This window comes from Carcharodon carcharias, chromosome 7 (genome assembly GCF_017639515.1).
Source record: "Carcharodon carcharias isolate sCarCar2 chromosome 7, sCarCar2.pri, whole genome shotgun sequence".
Taxonomy (NCBI): domain Eukaryota; kingdom Metazoa; phylum Chordata; class Chondrichthyes; order Lamniformes; family Lamnidae; genus Carcharodon; species Carcharodon carcharias.
Window position 1 is genome coordinate 153,758,439 of NC_054473.1, and position 20,663 is coordinate 153,779,101.

The window sequence follows — 20,663 nt, forward strand, 5'->3', positions numbered from 1 at the left end:
ACATGGGTTCTAGCTATACTTGCCATTTTGTGTGATATGTGGAACATTCTTTGTTTCAGTCCTACTCGGGCCCGCTCCCTCACCTCTTTTTTCCGGACACTTATGTCTGTATCAGTGTTGTTTCCTGCTGTCGCTCTGAAATAGAAATTTCATCAACTTCGCTTCCAATTTCTACCTTTCTCTTGCCTTCAAATGATCTATCGCTAACTCTTTCCTTCCTTGAGTTGTGTGTCTCGGGATAGACTATCAACCAATATTCACTATAAGCCCACTGACACACACTGCTGCCTTGACTACATTTCCTCACACCTTGCTTCCTGTAAGGACTCTGTTCCATTCTCCCAGTTTCTCCAACTCCGTTGCATCTGTTCTGACAATGCAACCTTCCATAATATCACTTTTCATATATATCTTTCTTTTTCCTCAACCATGGATTTCCGCCCCCCTCACTGTGGTTAACTGGGTCTTCACAACAGTCTTCCTTTAATTTCATGCACTCTGCTCTCTCTGCCCTTGCTCCCCAAACCATGACAATATTTCCCTTGACCGCGCTTTCCTCCCTACCAGCCTTCAAATTCAAGGGTCGCCTTCTGTCACCTCCAAACACATATTCCTCTCCCCTTTCTGCATTCCAAAGGGACCATGCCCTCCACAATACTTTAGTCCACTTTTCAGATGCCTCCAATAGCCTCTTCCCATGGCACCTTTTCATGCAAACGCAGGAGATGTTCTTTTATCTCCTAGCTTCTCACCATTCAAGGCCTCAAACACTCCTTCTAAGTAAAACAATGATTTACTTGTACTTCTTTCAACTTAAGTATCCTGTGTTCGGTGCTTGCGATGTGGTTTCTTCTACCTATATTGGGGATACCAAAAGCAGATTAGATGACCGCTTTGGAATACTCAGTTCCATCCGCAAGCCTAATTCTGAGCTGCAATTCTTGACTTGCTCCTACTCTGACCTTTCTGTCCTCGGCCTGCTGTAGCTTTCCAATGAAGCTCAACACAAGCTCAAGGAACAGCACCTCCTCTTTTGACTAGGCAATTTTAATTGCTCCATCATTGGTGGCCAAGCCTTCAGTTACCAAGGCCCTAAACTCTAGAATTCCTTCCCTAAACCTCCTTAACTCTCTTTCCTCTTAAGTTTATCCTTAAAGCCTGCCTCTTTGATCAAGCTTTTGGTCATCTGTTCTAATATCTTATGTGGCTTGGTGCCAATTCTTGCTTTATAATGCTTCCAAGAATCTACTTCATTACATTAAAGATGTTCCACAATTCAGCTACCTGATTAGGAATGTGCCTTTGTAGACGTGAGGTGAGGACAAGATTGGTTTCTGATGGGATGCCCCTGCAGTTAAATGGCAAGCGAGTGCTCACAGTTGAGTCTTACATGTGAATAATAGCCACATCAAGGTACCAGAGGGCATTCAGTACCCATAGAAAGAAATATTAGGGAGCATGCTGTCAATGCGGCCAAGGATGGGAGTGGAGAACTGAAAAAACTAAAGTATTAGTGCTGGTAAATATAAAATGGCCAACATTATAAAAAAAATTATGATACCTGTTATACCTTATAAAGCAAATAACTATAAAGTAGTTTATACTGTGTTCGAGAGACTGTTTTTACCCAGACCTCATTTATCCTTTGTACCCATTCTCAGAAACACGGATAGATTTTTACTCTGGATTTGCAGATCTTGATTTAGGGTAAGGAATTCCATTGTTAGTAAACCTGGTCAGTAATTAAACAGATTACTTTGTCCCCAATTCTTACACTACTTCACTGTACAAACAAATTATATAGCCATAAAGTCCTGATGCAATTGAGGAGAAAATTAAGCAGAGGGGGTGGAAGGGGAAACAACTGAAAAACAACTTGGATCAGGGTAGGCTGAACTTACTCAGGGTGCTGTTTTTACCAGCCATTTGCCTTCCAAGTACTTGCTCATGCAGCCAAAGTACTTCCTGGCCCGCTTGCTTTACCAGCTCATCAGTACACTCCCCAACCTGCTGAACCATAGTAGTTTCTCAGTCAATTCTCAGATGGCTAGGTGCTCCTTGCCTTCTTCACAATGGAGGGGAGGAGATGAAAGAGTGAACAGGATGAGAAGCAACAGGGTAACAAGGGGTAGGAATCAGGGACTGAATGGAAATTACATATTCACACAAATACTGCATCTACACACAAATCAAAGTCAATGTATACTTTGATGCAGATGCAAACAGTCAATAACAGAAAAAGAAAGCCAGTCAATGAACTGAAGGCTAAAATTTATAATCAGTTCCAACTACCCTCTGATTGAGTTCAACAGTTTGTAAGTAGCTAGAGCCTACTTAAGGCAATGACTATAAAAGGCATGAATCAAGTTAGCAGCTAAACACCAGCGCTGTGCTTCAGAACAAAAATGCACAGTAGAAATGTCGCATGAGATCTACTAGATATATATAATATTACAAAATACAAAGGTTATCCAACTGTAGAGAAATGAACAATTAGCCATTTCTGTATTGTGATTTTACAAAAGAAAATACACTATTCTTTTAATATATAGTACAATCTTATTTTCATTATTCATGCACTTCCTGGTGCTACATATTATCCAAGTCAAAAAATTGAAATTGCATAAAGAAAGGTGAAATGTATTAGTGAAAGAATTATCAATGTAATTAAATTAGACAAGATTAGACCCAAGAATATATTTACTCAGAAGATTAGAAACATAGAAAGGGAAGATGAATGAATTAATTAAAAAATTCTTATCAATTTATTTTATTAAAATCAGGGTTATATTTAGAAATAAATGGACCGAAGTGATGGTGATAGTTGTGTGGCCCTCCCAGAGCCCTCTACATTGCATCAGTGTGTGACAGGACTTGCAATCCTCACATGCACTTTTGATCTCAGCCAAACCATTATTGTTCACCTATAGCTTCTCAAAGTGAGTTACTGAAGGACTAGTTCATGGTCCATGGTACTAAATGACCCAATGAATCATTGCCTTCAAAAAAGGCATGACAGGAGAGAAAAGAAATTCTCTTTCAGTTTCTCACAAACTGTATTTTTATTTAGTTTTGCATCTCTTCATTGTGGCACAAATGATATAAGTCAGAAGTTTCTTAATCATAACGAACAAACCATTAGTACACATAATATTCTGAAATAGTTTGTGAAACAATCATTTCCATGCTTTATGGTTGATAAATCAGTTTTTCAAAGGTGTTTAAATGTGCATTGTTGTTTGCACTACATTAAACCTTATCAGCTACTTCAAATAAACTTACTGTAGTGGTCACTGAGCTTTACATATGAATGTGAATGTAGTTTGTGATTTATGTTTTCTAGATTTGAGAAACAAAAACGTCCAATGAGTAAGCTGTTTGATATTACTGTATTCATGCAACTGGTATGGCAATATTGTGAGGGAAATAAATTGCCATCACATACCACATGGTCTAAAATTTACATTGCTAGCTCTGGAAAAACAAATCAACCAAATTATGGCACAAGACAGATGTAGCACCCACTTCCATTATTTAAAAAATCCTTTCCAAGCCACCAAAGAATACACCACACTTGAATGAAGGAAATGAACAAGGCCCCAAACTTCTATTCGTATACACTTCTTTCAAGTTTCTCCTTATGACAGCAAATATGTTAAAATAGTATGAACTTTCAGATGCATAATTAATACTGTATCCAATTATCTTCATTGATTCTGGACTTCAGCCACAAATCCCTCTACAGCACAATCACAACATAATTCATAACATGTCTCACTTACTTCAAAGCCTTGAGGAAAAGAAACTCTGGAAGTTCATTTAGTTGATTATGTTGTACATCAAAAACCTCCAGAGGTGTGTGTTCCAGGTGACTAGGGAGACTCTGAAGATGGTTGTGTCCAGCTAATAGCTTCTGTAGGCTCAAGCTGCACAATAATCTGAGGTAAACAAAGAGGCAAAAATATTTTTCAGATATAACAGACAAGATACATACAAATATATTTTTCATGAGACAGTCTTACCACATCCTGTTTTCTCCCCTTTTACGCAGAAGGATTTATGTTGTGGTATGGTTACATGGACAGTGGCAGGAGTCTCATACCATGTCCAAACAGACATTAATCATATGAGCTCAAATAATTATTAACCCTTGCCAAAGTATGAGTTTAATCCTGTCCTCATCTCAGGTCTAGAAGCGATGGTCACTGGCTAGTCAAGAGGAACAGGAATCTTGGCTCATTTTTCCTTCCGTTAACCCAGGTGCACAGAGGCCAATTACAGTAACCCAATTGCTGTCTCAGCTGAGATGAACTAACTCAGCATACAAACTAGGAATTGAGCCAGAGATTTAGGTTTAGGCTAAGTAATACACTTAGTCTATTCAAAAGCATCAGGGTAACCAAGCTAAAAATGGCCTTCTAAAGTTTCAATGACTAATCAACAACAAAATGCACAGCATTTGGCTTTGTGCAATAGGCAAAATAAAACAAATGAAGTCTTAGCTGCAAAGTGAAGGTAACGAAGATTCACGAACTACTTTGCTAACTAGAGTTATATATCAGTTACTTGGAGAATAACAAAAAAAACTTCCAAGATCCAGTCACCAACTTGCTACAATGTGTTCTCGAAATAAATTTCATGACATAATTCACATATAAATAATTCATTATTTCATCCCAAAGAATCCAAAACTTATTCTTAAACCTTTTCATTCTACCTTCCAATCATTCTAGTGTTTCCCAGCCATTTGAAGATTCAGAGGATTTAATCATTAATACACCCTCCCCCACTGGAAGGCAGCACCACACATCTTGGTATTCCAGGACAAGATCTAACGCTGGACTGAGGTGAAGCATTGCAAAAGCATACATAAGCAAATAGCTCCAATCCTCCTTGTCTTCTGTTGTCAGTTTCAGCTGTTCTGTAAGCTAACTTTAAAGGAATTCAGGAATATTCTTTCAGGCAAGCTTTTAAGTAGTTAAGAAATCGGAGCAGGAGTAGGCCTTACGACCACTTCCCGTCATTTAATAAGATCATGGCTGAACTTCTACATCAACGTTACTTTCCCACCCTATCCCTTGATTCCTTTGGTTCCCAAAACTTAATCAACCTCAGTTCTGAAGATGCTCAGCAATTGAGCATCCATAGCCCTCTAGGATAGAGATGTTCAAAAGTGTCAGCCCTGGCTCAGTGATAACACCCTCAGCTCCAGGTCAAATGATTGTGGCTTCAAGCTCCACACCAGACTTGAGCATATAATTTTGGCTGGAAATACAGTGCAACACTGAGTGAGTGTTGCACCATCTACGATGTCATCTATCAGCTGAGACTTAAAACTGATATCTCACCTATCCTCCCGAGGAGCAAAAAAGATTCCATGGCACTATTCAATGAAGAGCTGCAGAATTCTACTGATGTCCTAGCCAATATTTATCCCTCAACAAAAACAAAAAAAGTGTGACTAGTCAATTATTTCATTTGTAAGATCTTGTTGATTACAAATTAGTTGCCTCAATTCTTACTTTAGGAACAGTGGATACATTTTAAAAGTATGAAGCATTTTGGGGTGTCTCGAGGTCACGAAAAGTTCCACTTAAATGCAAGGGCACCGGTTTCTCCGATTTCCCACTTACTCCCACCTGCACTTAGAGAAAAAAACTAAAGAGGGACAGCAACAGAGAACTAGGAGAATAACAAAGAAAAAGAAAGGTTATAATAGGTGTAGACAGAGAATAACAGAGAAACAAAGAAACAGCAGGGGTAGCAGACAAATTAGGAGAAAAAGAATGAAAGAGAAAAGGAGAGAATAACATAAGGGAACCACAAACAGACCTCATAAATCCCCAAACCTCTTGCCCATGTAGCAGGAATGCCCAGAACAGGCATATATGCATCACTCAATTTACTTTAGTGCCCAGTCATATTGAAATTTCTCCAAGTGTTTCAATCAACGAATCACCTTTGAAGTGCAGGAACTTAAATGCAAAATTGGAAAACGTTCTGCACCAAATAATGTATTTGTAGCAATGAGCTGAATAATCCAATTATCAGTTGTTTCGTGGCATTGGTTGAAGAAGGGTTTTTTTGCCATGAAAGTCTTTGCTCTTAAGAATTCTGAGATTTTTTTAATGGGTAGATAGCACTTTGGTTAAATGCTTCAATAAAAGGACAGCACCTCCAAATGAGGTAGAACTCCCGGTGTATTTGCCAGCCTTGATTACGAGCAAGAGGCTTACATGATCAATCCCTACAATGGTCTGAAATAAAGATAACAGTGTTGTCAACGGTGCTAAACTAATGCAAGTGCTCCTCCACAAGCAGCATCTGTGAAACCAGTCAGGGGATCTCAGCTTTTCAGGACCTGAACCTTCCCCCTAAATACTTGGTCTCCATGCCCGCTTCAACTAATAAATGAAATGCAAAAGATAATGATAAGATCTTAAAGAGGGGGAAAAGTAGCAACATCAGCTTAGTGCAGGCAATACTATGCCATAAATTGTCCAGGAATATAATGTGAGGTCTACTGTCCTTTTCCTTTCCCACCTCATAGGTAATTCTGTAATCAGGTTATGACTAACATCCAGAAGTTCAAGTTTCTTGGCATCACAGACCCAGTCAGGTACAGATTCCAGTCTGTTCCTATTAAGATAAAATAAAATAATTTGATCACAATCTAATAAACTTCTGATATTTACTTGAAAAATCATATTTGCAAAAGCAAAAATAGTTCATCCACATGCTTCTGTGACCATTAAGTTTACTGGTGCAGTGAGAGAAAAAACTATTGTATTAACTGTATATGTATATACAGACAGATATACACCTACCTTGAGAGATCAAGGTGAACCAGTTGACCAGGAAGTGGATAGATGCTCAGTGTTGTCAACTCTAAATAAACACCCAAAATAAGCAATTAAAACAGGTTATTTTAATAGAAATTCCAGTCAACCTCGAAGAAAATACAAGTTAAATATATCATTGTTTACTACACCACAGCAGCTCATTGGAAAAGCATGCACAATGCATTGTGCCTACCTTGCCGTAGGCCCTACACCAACTATTCCACTTTATGAAGTCTAGCTGTTTGCCCAAATATATATTACACATTATAAATTCTCAGTTGCTGTACTGAACTCGAGTCCCCTATATCTCCACTTGTTTTCACGGAATCACAGAATTTTAATGTCACAGAAGGAGGCCATTTGGCCCATCGTTTCTGCACTGGTTCTCCAGATGAGCATCTTGACTTAGTGCCACTGCCCTGCCTTTTCCCTGTACCCTTACACATTGTTTCTATTCAAATAATCATCTAATGCTGTCCTGAATGCCTCGATTGAAACTGCCTCCACCACACTTCCAGGCATTGCATTCCAGTTCCGAACCACTCTAATGGGGGTAGGGCCATCTGCCACTAGCTTGCCCTGCTTGCTACCCTTTATGTCCCCTTTAGTACTTTCCTTAGATATCACCACTGTCAACATCCCTTTGTCCTTTTGTCTATGACATCTTTGGCAATCTCTCCTTTGTCTCCACCTATCACTGGCCCTCTATCCAGCTTTACCTGTCCCACCCCCCTCTACCAGCTTATATTTCACCTCATTTCTATTGTCCCTCAGTTCTGATGAAGAGTCATACGGACTTGAAACGTTAATTGTATTCCTCTCCGCAGATGCTGTCAGAGCTGCTGAGTTTTTCCAGGTATTTTTGTTTTTGTTCAGATTTTCAGCATCCGCAGTATTTTGCTTTTATCTTAGTGTGTCTTGTTGGATTGGACACATGCTGCTGTAGTAAAGTTTGCTGAACACAATTTAGGAACTTTTGCCCCTCTCTGCCCTTTACATTACCACTGTCCAAGTCTACATTCGGGTAATTAAAGTCCCCCTTTATAACTACTCTGTAATGCTTGCATCTCTCTGCAATTTCCCTGCAGATATGTTCTTCTATGTGCTTCTCACTAGTTGGCAGTCTATGGACTACACCGAGCAATGTAATTACATCCTTTTGTTCTTTCTCTCTAGCCAAATTGATTCTGTCCTTGAACCCTTTGGGACATCCTCTTTCTCGAGCACTGCAATGCTCTCTTTAACCAATACCGCCACCCCTCCTCCTTTCCTATTTCTTCTGAACACCTTATACCCAGGAATATTTAGCATCCAGTTCCCCCTTCTTTTGAGCCAGGTCTCAGTTATTGCCACAACATCATATTTCCACATAGCAATCTGCGGCTGTAACTGCCCAACTTATTTACTATATTCCGTGCATTCACGTACATGCACAGTAACCCTGATTTAGATTTTGTTAATTTCTCCCTTACCCCGACTTTACCTATTAACTTACTACTCTCTATACTAGTGTTATCTGTCCCTCCCAGTATTTTGTGCACCCTGGTATTGCTCTCTAATATTTTCTCTTGGTTCCCACACGCCTACTGCGTTAGTTTAAAGCGCTCTGAACAAAACACCCCGCAAGGAACTCACTCCCAGCTCTGTTCAAGTGCAACCTGTCTGGCTTATACAGGTGCCATCTCCCCCAGAGCCAGTCCCAGAAATCTAAAGCCCTTTCTCCTGCAGCATCTTTCCAGCTATGCATTCATCTGCCTTATCCTTCTATTTCTGTACTCACTGGCATGTGGCACTGGGAGTAATCCAGAGATTACTACATTTGAGATCCTGCTTGCTAAATTTCTACTTAGCTCCCTAAATTCCGACTGCAGGACTATATTCCCCTTCCTACCTAAGTCATTGGTACCAAAGTGGACTACAGCCTCTGGCTGATCACCCTCCCCCAGATGAATGCCCTGCAGCCGCTCTGTGACATCCTTGACCCTGGTACCAGGGAGGCAACACACCATTCTGGAGTCACGTCTACGGCCACAGAAATGCCTGTCTGTTCTCCTAACCAATGAATCCCCTATCACTATAGTTCCTCCTTTCTTCTTCCTCTCCTCCTGTACACCCTTGGTAATCTCCAAGCCCTGCAATGCTCTCTTCTCTTCAGCCATGTCCCTTTCGGCCCTTTTCCAGCACAATGCTTCTATTTTTCAGCAAGGACCAATAGAAGCAAAGTGACGGCAATCTTTGCTTTCATCATCATACTCGAGAGTCCAAAAGAGCCAGATTTTTAAATACAAATTAAAGGGTTTTTTTTTGTCAAACTATTCCAATGTGGAGAACTCAAAGTGCCAATAAATCTGTAGCTCAGTTGGGTCACAAACATTGACCCAGAGGTCCGAAAATCCAAACTGCAATAACTCAGAACAAAAGCAAGTTCAGACTTTAGAAAAAATTGCAAATAGTAGAAAGTGAACAAACAGTTAAAAATTTATTGACTTACGGTTGGAACCAGCATACAACGTCCTCAAAGAGAAACCACTTAACGTGAGGATGGTCAGACTGTTGCGTTCACAATGCAGATGCTCAATACTTGCAATTACACTTAAGTCAAGTTCAGTCAGGAGATTGTCTCTTAGATCCAGGTAAGTTATATGATTAATAGCTTCTAGGTTGCCCATTACTACTGACCTAATTGAATTCAACCTAGTAAGCAGAAAGAAACAAAATGTAGATGAGAGCCCAAAATAACAAACAACATGCTTAAAAGGGCTGGTAAAGCTAGAAACATGAAATTTAAATTCTAGGCCTGTTATATACACCAACAATCAGGATTATTTAACAGATATAAATATGATTAAATTACAACCAACATGAACTTGACCAGGTGAAATTATATTTTACTGATTTACAAGAATTGTTCAAGGCATGACAAAGTCAGTAGGAACAATTATCTAACATACGGCACCCTAATTTAATTAAGCGGCAGATCAAACATCTCTCAAGGACCTTGTAAAACTAAGTAATGTAAAGTGGATCAAAAACTGGTGAAGAATCTGAAGGTACTTATAAATTGCCATTTTTCAGCTGCAAAAAAATGACAGGTGAATTTTCCATAAATTAATGTTTAGTCTTGCATTTTCCTTTTGTTAATGACTTGGATGAGGAGGAATAAAGGAGAAATACCAACAATGTTTTAATTCATAAACTTTCATTATCCTAACTTTATAAAGTTGGTGGATTTCAGGTCAGAGCCAAATGAGGTGCAGCTATAAGACACAAGATTATTGAAAACCCCTGATAAACTACTGCTGTGCTGTGAAGAATGAAAACTAGTTAGGGAAAAAATAATTACATTTATCGACAAGTGCCCTGTGATACCCAAAGGACATTTCAAATTGCTTCTTCTAATTAGCATGGGCAGATGATCTGTGCATAGCAAATGTCTAACAAACAGCAAATGAGAAAAATGATCAGTAAGTCTGTTTTTGAAGAATCAAATCGGTGACATGAGGAGAAATGTCTCCTCTTTTAATAGTATCACGGAATCTTTTACATCCAACTGAACCACAGACAAAACCAAAGAACCTCCAGTAGGAATTGCAGCCCTTTGCTCATCAACTTGGGTTAGTTGGTAGGACTGAGTTAGAAGCTTATAGGTTCAAACACTTCCTCCAGGACCTGAGCCTCAATTTAATGTTTAATTAAAAACAGCACCTTAGACAATGCAGCGCTCAAGTTATTGAGATCTCAGGTCCTGCTGAGCCAAATTGACAAGCAAAGAGCTACATCTCTGTTGGAAAAAGTGCAAATTCCAAGATTTACAATGGCAAATACATTTTTAAAGAAAAACATATCTACCATCTAAGTAAACATTTTCACCACTTATATTAGATTTTCATTAACATTATGACCTGCAGGAGTTAAGACTGAAGTTTATCAGCATAGACTTATGAGGTCAACTTCACAAGTTGCTTGAAAACATTCAGAAATGGCTATATCATTGTTGTACAAAGATCCAACAAGGAATATACATCGAGGTGCCTGCAGAGTTTCAAATCTTGCAATTATTCAGCTGAATGACGTCTATGAGGGCTAAACCTAGATGTCACTGAATTCCTGCACTTAAAAATAAGTATTCCGATATAGGTATGGTCTGATCAAGAAAGACATCAATTTTGACCTTTTAACCTTTGGGTTATTACAGGTACTGTATACATGCAAATTAGTAATAATGGTGATGAAGAACAATTCCCATCAATGATGTGGACTGTGCTTTTGCCTGCCTGATACCACATTTACAGAAAAGATCTAACAAGGGTTTTTCCTGAGCAAGAAAGCAATCACTCATTTACATGTCACCTGATCAAAAACATCATTTGGAGAACTGACTTTTCAAAAGCAAATCAATGGAACTCTGTTCATCTTACAGCAAGGCTTTGTCCAAGATGCAAAGTATCCTATGTGAAGTGTGGGGTGGGTTTCTATCGTGGAAGCTTGCGTAATTATTCTATATGATTTCATAACATAATTTCTCCCTCTGCTCCTCTCTGAAAGAAATATTTAATTGCAGGATAGTTTGATGATTGTTTAAACCTAAAGTTTTCTGGCAGTGTTCAGAACATGCAAAATGGAGCTAACAAGTTATCTCAGCTATACATCTAAAGTCACAACTCAGTTATTCTGAGTTGGCAACTAGTTGCTTTGGAATGACATAGCACCTCCTCCAACAGCACAAAGTTCTAAAGTGTCTTCTGCACATCAAAATACCACGCAATTTTTAGTGAAGTAGAATTCCTGTAGAAGGTGATAGGAGCAGGTTGGCAAAAGCAGTTAATAAAGCAGATGGGATTCTGAGCTTTATACAGCAGAGGCACAGAGTACAAGAGCCAGGAAGTTATGCTAAATATATGTGGTACACTAGTTCAGCTAAAGCTGAAGTATTGCATCCAATTCTGGGCACCACACTTTGGTAAGGATGTGAAGGCTTTTCAGACAGTACAGAAAGGATTTACTAAAATAGTTCCGGGGTGAGGGATTGCAGTTATGTAGATAAACTGGAGAGGCTGGGACTGTTCTCCTCACAGCAGAAAACCCCAAGAGGAGATTTGATGGAGATGTTTAAAATCATGAAAGATTCAGTAGGATAAAAAAAACTGTTTCTAATAGCTGAAGGGCCATTAACCAGAGAGCACAGATTTAAAGTGGTAAAGGGGCAGAGGCGACATAAGGAAACCTTTTTTACACAATGAAACCTTTTTACACAATGAATGGTTAGGATTTGGGATGCGTTGGCTGATTGACTGGTGGATACAGATTCAATAGTAGCCTTCAAAATGAAGGGAGAAAAAAATTGCAGGATATGGAAAAAGAATAGGGAAGTGGAACTAATAGAATTGTTCTTCAAAAGATCCAGTACAGACCCTGGCCTCCTTCTGTGCTATACAATTCTATGATACCGAGCATCAGTTACGTCTAGCATTTATTTTCAATAAGTTCCCTTTGTGAAAAAGAAATATGGGAATACATTCATCGTTACTCATTTCTAAAATGAAGACCATACAGATACCTATGATTTAATATTGAGAAAGATGAGAAAAAAGGGATCAACTACAGAATGCAACCATTAAATGTAAAAAAAGGTTTTCAAGATTAAAAAAAGCTCACTTCAAGAAAAGTTTGGAATTCAATCAAGTTTCAAAAGCCTTGAACAAAAAAACATTCGTTGATTAGTTAAACTTTCATTACTACACAAAAATGGACACTAAAAAACAAGTAATTTCGTATTGAGAGATACTAAATGTAAAGGTGCATAGATAAATAGTGAAGAAATAAAGTATGGGATGCACAAAGACTCTAAGCAATTGATAATTAATTTACTGGAATTCCTTAATTGCTTTGTGCCACTCAGAAGTTCCAATTACTTAGATGCCAATTTGATCATACCTAGAAATCAGAGAATGTAGAAAAATCCAAATTTTAATTTTGAACAAAAAGACAAAATCAATGGTACAAATGGTTTAAATGCATAATATTCTAGAGGAAAGAGGAAAACAGGATTTCAATAAACTTAATAAAACCAGGGAAAAGCTGTTGGAAAGATCAACTGAGAAGAAGGTTGCAAGGAAAAAGCACCGATCAAATACCCAGTAACACCAAAACTTAGCATTATAGAATTATAGAATGGCTAGAGCACATAGGAGGCCATTCAGGTATGTCATTGCTCATGCCAGCTCTCTGCAAAAGCAACACCATTAGCCCCACTCACCTAACCCTTCCGGCAGCCCTGTAGGTTCTCTATCTTCAGGTGCTTATTCAATTCCCTTTGAAAGTCACAACTGAAGCTCCACAACACTCGCAGGGCAAAGCATTCCAGATCCTAACTACCCACTTTGTGAAAGAACTTTTCCTCAAGTCTTCTTTGGTTCTTTTGGCTATCAGGTTAAATCAATATCTTCTGCTCCCATTGGCACAAGATTTGAGAACCAATTTCTCTCCATCTACTCTGTCTAGATCCCTCATGATTTTGAATACCTCCACCAAATCTCCTCCCAACCTCCTTGAGAACACCCCCAGCTTCCCCCATCTATCCACATAGCCAAAGGCCCTCATCCCTGGAACCATTCCAATCAATCTTTTCTAACCTTCTCTAAAGCCAACACATCCTTCCTAAAGTGCTGCATGCAGAATTGGACACAATATCCCAGTTGAGGGCAAACCAGTGTTTCGTAAAATGTTTAGCATGACCTCTTTGCCTTTTTTAAAATTCATTCATGGGATGTGGGCATCACTGGCTAGATCAGCATTTATTGCCTATCCCTAATTGCCCTTGTTCAGAGGGCATTTAAAAGTCAATCACATTGCTGGCCTAGCACGTGACACCCACATCCCATGAATACTTATACTACTTATAAAGTCCAAGATCCCATAAATTCTTTTAACCAGCTTCTTAACTTGCAATGCCACCTTCAACAATTTATGGACATATACCCCTAGGTCTCTGTTCCTGCACCCTCTTCAGAATTGTACCCTTCAGTTAATATTGCCTCTCTTGTTCTTGCTACTAAAATGTATCACTTCACACCTCTATATTAAATTTAATCTGCCACATGTACATCCATTCCAGCATCCTATGTGCCCTCGAAGTCAATCACTACCCTCCTCACAGCTCACAATACTTCGAATGATCTGCAAATTTTGAAATTGCATCCCATACTATTAAGTCTAGGTCATTTATATGTATATCAAGAAAAGCAGTACCAACCCCTGGGGAACCCCACTATATATTATTTTTCAGTACAAAAGCTACCTACTGTTCACCACTGCTCTCTCTTTCACGTCACTCAGCCCAATTTTGTATACACGCTGCTCTGCCCCTTTTTCCATAGCTTCAACTTGCAGGTAAGTCTAATATGTGGCAATTATCTTCTGAAAGTCCATATACACTACACCAACCACATTACCCTCAATAACCCTCTCTGCTACCTCATCAAAAAACTCAATCATGTCAATTAAACATGATTTGCCTCTAACAATTTCTTTATATGTGGTGGTGTTCTCATGTGTCTGCTGCCTTCGTCCAGGTGGTGGAAGTTGTGGGTTTGGAACATGCTGAGGAAGGAACATTGGTGTGTTGCTGCAGTGCATCATGTATATAGAATATACTGCTGCCACTGTGATTTGGCAGTGGAGGGTGTGAATGATGGTGGATGCGGTGTCAATCAAACAGGCTGGTTTGTCCTGAATCGTGTTGAGCTCCTTCGGTGTTGGTGGAGCCACTCTCATCCAGGGAAGTGGAGAGTATTACACTCATACTCAAACACTTGTGCCTTGTAGATACTGGTCAGGCTTTGGGGAGTCAGGTGGTGAGTTACTCGTCACAGAATTCCCAGCCTTGCCCTTGGAGCCACAGAATTTTTGTGGCTGGTCTAGTTCAGTTTCTGGTCAATGGTGACTCCAGGAGGATGATGTTGGGGGATTCAGCAAGGGTAATTCCATTGAATGTCAAGGGGAGATAGTTAGATTCACTATTATTGAAATAGTCATTGCCTGGTACTTGCCACATATCAGCCCAATCCTGGTCTTCCTGCATGCGGATATGGACTGCTTCAGTATCCAAGGATCATGAATGGTACTGAACATTGTTCAATCAGCAAACATCCCCACATCTGATATTGTGTTGGAGGGAAGGTCACTGATGAAGCAGCTGAATTTGGTTGCCCTAGGACACTACCTTGAGGAACTTCTGCAGTGATGTCCTGGAGCTGAAATGATTGGCTCCCAACAATCACAATTATCTTCCTTTGTGCTAGCTATGACCCAACCAGTGGAACCTTTTCCCCTGATTTCTATTGACTTCAATGTTGTTTGGGCTCCTTGATGCCATATTCGGTCAAATTGTGCCTTGATGCTAAAGGCAACCACTCTCACCTCACCTCGAGTTCAGTTCTTCTGTTCGTGGTTGGACCCATGCTATAATGGGATCTGGAGCCGAGTGGCCCTGTTGGGACCCAAAATGAGCATTGGTGAGCAGGTTATTGTTGCGTAAGTTTGCTTTATTGAACTGCTGATGACAGAGTAGACAGATTGGGCAGTAATTGGCAGGATTGGATTTGTCCAGTTTCTTGTGGACAGGACATACATGGGTGCTTTTCCAAGCTGTCGGATAGCTTCCAGAATTATAGCTGTATTGGAACAGCTTGGCTAGGGTGAAACTAGTTCTGGAGCATAAGTTGCTGGGGCTACAGCCGGGATGTTGCCAGGGCTTGCAACCTTTGTTGTGTCCAGTGCTTTCAGCTGTTTCTTGACATCACCTGGAGTGAATCGAATTGGCTGAAGACTGGCATCTGTGATGCTGAGGCCTCAGGAGGAGGATGAGATAGATCATCCACTTTGCACTTCTGGTTGAAGATAGTTGCAAATGCTTCAGCCTAGTCTTTTGCACTGATAGGCAAGTTTGTTGAACCTCCTCCTCCGATTAGTTGGTTCAACTGTCTACTATCATTCACATCTGGGATGTGATTAAACTGCAGAGCTTTGACCTGATCTGTTGGTTACGGGGTTGCTTAGCTCTGTCTATAGTGCTGCTTCACCAGGTTAGTACTTCATTATTAGGTATACATAGTGCTGCTCGTGGCATGTTCTTCTGCACTCCTCACTGAACCAGGGTTAATCCCGTCACTTGCTGGTAATGGTCAAGTGAACAATATGCCAGGCCATGAGGGTACAGCTTGTGGTTGAATGGATATCCAGTTTTGAACTGCTGGACCTGTTCTGAATCTATCCCATTTAGCACGGTGCTGGCTTTCCTTAGTTAGCCAATAATAGTCCGAATGCTGTTAACTTTGGCCTGGTTTATCATTTCTAAAAGCCTGTAATTGCTGGGTTTATCCTCACATCCTTTTTTTTGAACAAGAGTCTAACATTTGAAATTCCCCAGTTCTCTGCCAAGTCTTTGGCCAGTACCTCCATAATTTTCTCAGTGTTGATCTAACAACTTTAAGTAAAGACAGCTACTACCTCATGTATTAATTTTTATTCCCTCCAATATCCCAACTATGTCATCTTTCACTATGACTTTGGTAGCATCTTCTTCCTTGGTAAAAACAGATGCAAAGTATTCACTTAGTACCTCAGTCATGCCATCTGCCTCCTTGCATGGATTACCCTTTTGGTCCTTAATCAGCCCCAGCCCTTCTCTTAAACATAAAATAAGAAATAGGAGTAGGCCATTTAGCCCTTTGAGCCTGCTCCACCATTCAATGAGATCACGGCTGATCTTCTACTTCAACACCATTTTCCAGCATTAAAACCTATACCCCCTGATGTTTTTAATATGTAGAATTCTATTGATCTCAGTCATGGACGTACACAACAACTGAGCCCCATAGCCCTTTGGGCAGTGAATTCTTACTACCCTTTACTTATTACCCTTATTCTTACAACCCTTTTGCTGTTCTTATACCTACTGAAGACTTTTGCATTCCCTTTTATGTTAGCTGCCAGCCTTTTCTCATACTCTGTCTTTGCCCCTCTCATTTACTTATGCATTTCTCTGAAATTTCTATATTCAGTCCGGATCTGACTTGCATTACCAACCTAACAGGTGTCTACTTCACCTTACTCTATCCTTTTGGTCATCCACGGGGCTCTGGCTTTATTTGTCCTATCTTTCCTCCTTGTGGGAAGGTACTTTGACTGAACCAGCTCCTTTTTAAAGGCAGCCCATTCTTCTATTACAGATTTGCCTGCCAATCTTTGATTCCAATTAACCTGGAACAGATTCATTTTCACCCTGCTAAAATTAGCCCTCTTCCAATTAAATATTTTTACTCTTAGGTTGCTCCTTGACACTTGCCATGGCTAACCTAAATTTTATAATACTATGATCACTGTACCCGAAACGTTCCTCTACAGATACTTAATCATGCGATCCATCTCATTCCCCAGAATCAGTTCCAGAAATCCCTCTTTCCTCATTGGGTCAGAAACATACTGATCAAGAAAATTCTTCTGAACACACAACAGAAGCACTCGAATTCCTATGCTCTTTACATTATTACTATCCCAGTCTATATTAGGATAATGCAAGTCACTCTTAAGTTCTTACATTTTCAATAGTTTTTGCACCTCTGTAATTTTCCTGCAAATTTGCTCCCCACTAGTTGGTGGTCTACAGAGTACACCCAGTAGTGTAAAAGCATTTCTACTGTTTCTTAACTCTAGCCAAATAGATTCTGTCTTGACTCCTCCAGGGCATACTCTCTCTTCAGCACTGTAATATTCTCCTTAATCAATACTGCTACTCTTCCTCCTTTCTTCCCTTTCCTATCTATCTTGAACACTTTGTATCCTGGAATAGTTAGCACCCAGTCCTGCCCCTTATGAACCAGGTCTGTTATCATCACAAAGTCATATTCCCATGTGGTTATCGGCTTCTGCAGCTCACCAGCTTTTTTTTTTTGTGTGTTTACATACATGCAATTGTATTTAAAAAATGTCTTTAATATGGAAGGAAGGTCCAAAGAGAAGGAAGGAAAGTATTTGTATTAGCTATGCTTGAGGTGCATGACTTTTGAGCATTAAGAAAATAAAAATGATTTAAAAAAGACATACATCCTGAATTTTGGGTTTTGTATTTGATTCCTCCATTTCTACTATAAAACTATTCATCCATCCTTTCAGTTGCTCTTTCAAGATAGTTATTTGCTGAGGGCCATGCTGCCATCTACTGGTTGCTTGTCATGCCACAATGAATAGCTCATGTCGCTGGAAAGCAAAACATTTGCATATCTGCTGTAGTTAACAGTAACTCGGCTCAGGAACATTCAACCACAACAAATTGCATTTATATAGTGCCTTTAACATAGTAAAAATCTCCCAAGGTGCTTCAAGGAGCATTATCAAACAAAATTTGACACTAAGCCATGTAAGGAGATAATATCACAGGAGGGGTATGTTTTAAACTGCTTCTTGAAGAAGGGAGTTAGAGAAGCTGAGGGGTTTAAAGTAGAGCTTAAGGGTTGGCAGCTTGAAGCACGGCTGCCAATGGTGGAACGATTAAAATCAGCAATGTGCAAGAGTGCAAAGATCTTGGAGGGTTGTAGGACTGGAGGAGGTTACAGAGATAGGGAAGAGCCAAACCATGGAGGAGTTTGAAAAGATAAACTCTTTATATATATAATATATATATATATATATATATAGCAATTTGTAGCGATACTCAACCCAAATTTCAAACAATCTGTTCTCCAAAACAGTTCTGCCACTGGACAATGTTGTATTGTTCATTTGTCATCACCATAGCCTTAGTGGGACTGTTGCCATCATCTTGCTTCTTCCCTGGCTTTCTTCAAGCCTTCCTCAGTCCACATCTCAATGTTATCTACCCATCCAATTTTTCTTCTTCCTTTTCTGTTTTTACCCTCAATTTCTCCTTCAATTGTTGCCAGGACAAGGTTGTAGGGTCTTTGTTTCTAATGTCTGTACATGGCTATCTTTCTCTCTCTAACTGTATCTGTAATCCTTTTGATTCCTGAACTTTTACTTTTGATCTGACGCACTCAATTGTCTTTCTGTCCATCCAGCAGATTCTGAGCACCCTCTGCCATACCCACACTTCTTGCCATAGCTAATCTAACCTGGATTTCATTCTTGGGTGTATCACAGAGTGAAGGCACTTGAATTTATCCACTGCTTCTATCTTGGTGCTTCCAATCTTGACTTTTCCATTGCTATTTAGAGCAAAACATTGGTCTTTGAGGTGTTTTCCTCATTTGTGCTCAGTCCCGAAAGACTCACTGTGTCTTTTGACTAGGCTCCCAAAGTCTCTAGCTCTTCCTTTGTTCTGGTTATGAGTCTGATGTCATCTGTGATTCGATGATCCCACATGCTATGACATCCTATGATGTAGCCACATCTCTCTGGTAACTCTTCCTGCATCATCCTCATTATTGTCTCTCTCATCAAACCAAATACACCAAATACATCTCAAAGTGCTTCACAAACAAATTACTCATAAGACTAGTAATTATCATGTCATAACGTAGGTAAATGTGGCAGCTCTTCTGTGCCAAAAACATTCTGCAAATACAAGATGAAAGACCAATTACACCAATAACTTGCATTTATATTTTGCCTTTACAGAGTAATACATTCCAAGGCACTTCACAGAAACATGGTCAGACAAAAACTGAGAGTAAACAAAAGGTGATGATATTACAAGGGTTGACTAAAAATCTCATCAAGGACGTACACTATATAAAATAAACAGGAGATAAAAAGGTGGAGAAATTTAGGGAGAGTAGCAGCAGAGCATAGGGCTAGATATTTGAATGCATGCATACCAATGGTGGGGCAAAAGGAATGGGGAATAAACAAGACACCCAAATGGAAGGAATGCAGAATTCTCAGAGGGTGTAGGAGTGGAAAATGCTGCAGAAATTGGGAGAGATGAGGTGATAATGGGATTTAAACATAAGAATGAGAATTTTAAATATGAGGTGTTGGGGAACTGGGAGCCAACATAGGTTAGTGAGCACGTGTGAGATGGCTGAGTGGTACTTGTTGCAGTATAGGTTGTGGGCGGATGTTTGGATGAGCTGAAGCTTAAAGTGGCTAGAGGATGGGAGGCTGGCCAGAGGATTAGTGGAATAGTACAATATGGAGGTAACAACAGCATGGGTTAGAGTTTCAGCAGCAGATGCACTGAGACAGGAGTAGAGACAGGCGATGTTATGTATTGTAGTGGGTAGTCTTTGTGATGGATAGGATGTGGTGTCAATAGCTCAGCTCAGGAGACAATAGGATGCCCAAGTTGTGAACAATTTTGTTCACAGTCTCAGGGAGGTGAATGGAATTGGTAACAAGAGTTAAGAAGATGGGTGCTGAAGACAATGGCTTTCATCTTCCCAATGTTTAAGGAAAGCAAAATTGTGGTTCAGTTAGCATGTGACGTTGGACAAGTTGTCTCACAACATGAAGGCAGTAGAGGGGACACAAGAGCTGGAGTTGGGTATTATCAGCATACATATGGAACCTGAACCCGAGTCTTCAGATTCTGTCACCAAGGGACGGATATAGATGTTAAAGGGTGTGGGGGCTAAAGTTAGATCATCATGGAGTTCCAGAGGCAATGTGGGGGCAACTGGAAGGGAAGCCACTATTGGAGGTGCTTTGGCTACAAATGCATAGATAAATGCAGAATCAAGCGAGGAACAGAGATTTTGGTGAAGGCAAACGCTAAGAGGCAAAGTAAGTTATGTAGGTGAGATGATTTCAGGGATAAAGAACGTTAGCTATGAGGATAGATTGGTGAGGTTGGGACTGTTTTCC

At 39.8% G+C, this 20,663-nt stretch overlaps 1 protein-coding gene across 1 annotated transcript in view; it reads right to left on the reverse strand.

Moving 5' to 3' along the window:
• Window positions 1-20,663, reverse strand: part of LOC121279609 (PH domain leucine-rich repeat-containing protein phosphatase 2-like) — a 152,087-nt gene that overhangs the window by 15,972 nt on the left and 115,452 nt on the right. The window contains exons 9-12 of the mRNA XM_041190771.1: window positions 9,334-9,536; window positions 6,828-6,888; window positions 6,544-6,639; window positions 3,783-3,938 (exon numbers count right to left, since the gene is read on the reverse strand). Coding sequence (XP_041046705.1) covers window positions 3,783-3,938; window positions 6,544-6,639; window positions 6,828-6,888; window positions 9,334-9,536 — 516 coding nt within the window. The remainder of the gene's footprint in view (window positions 1-3,782; window positions 3,939-6,543; window positions 6,640-6,827; window positions 6,889-9,333; window positions 9,537-20,663) is intronic.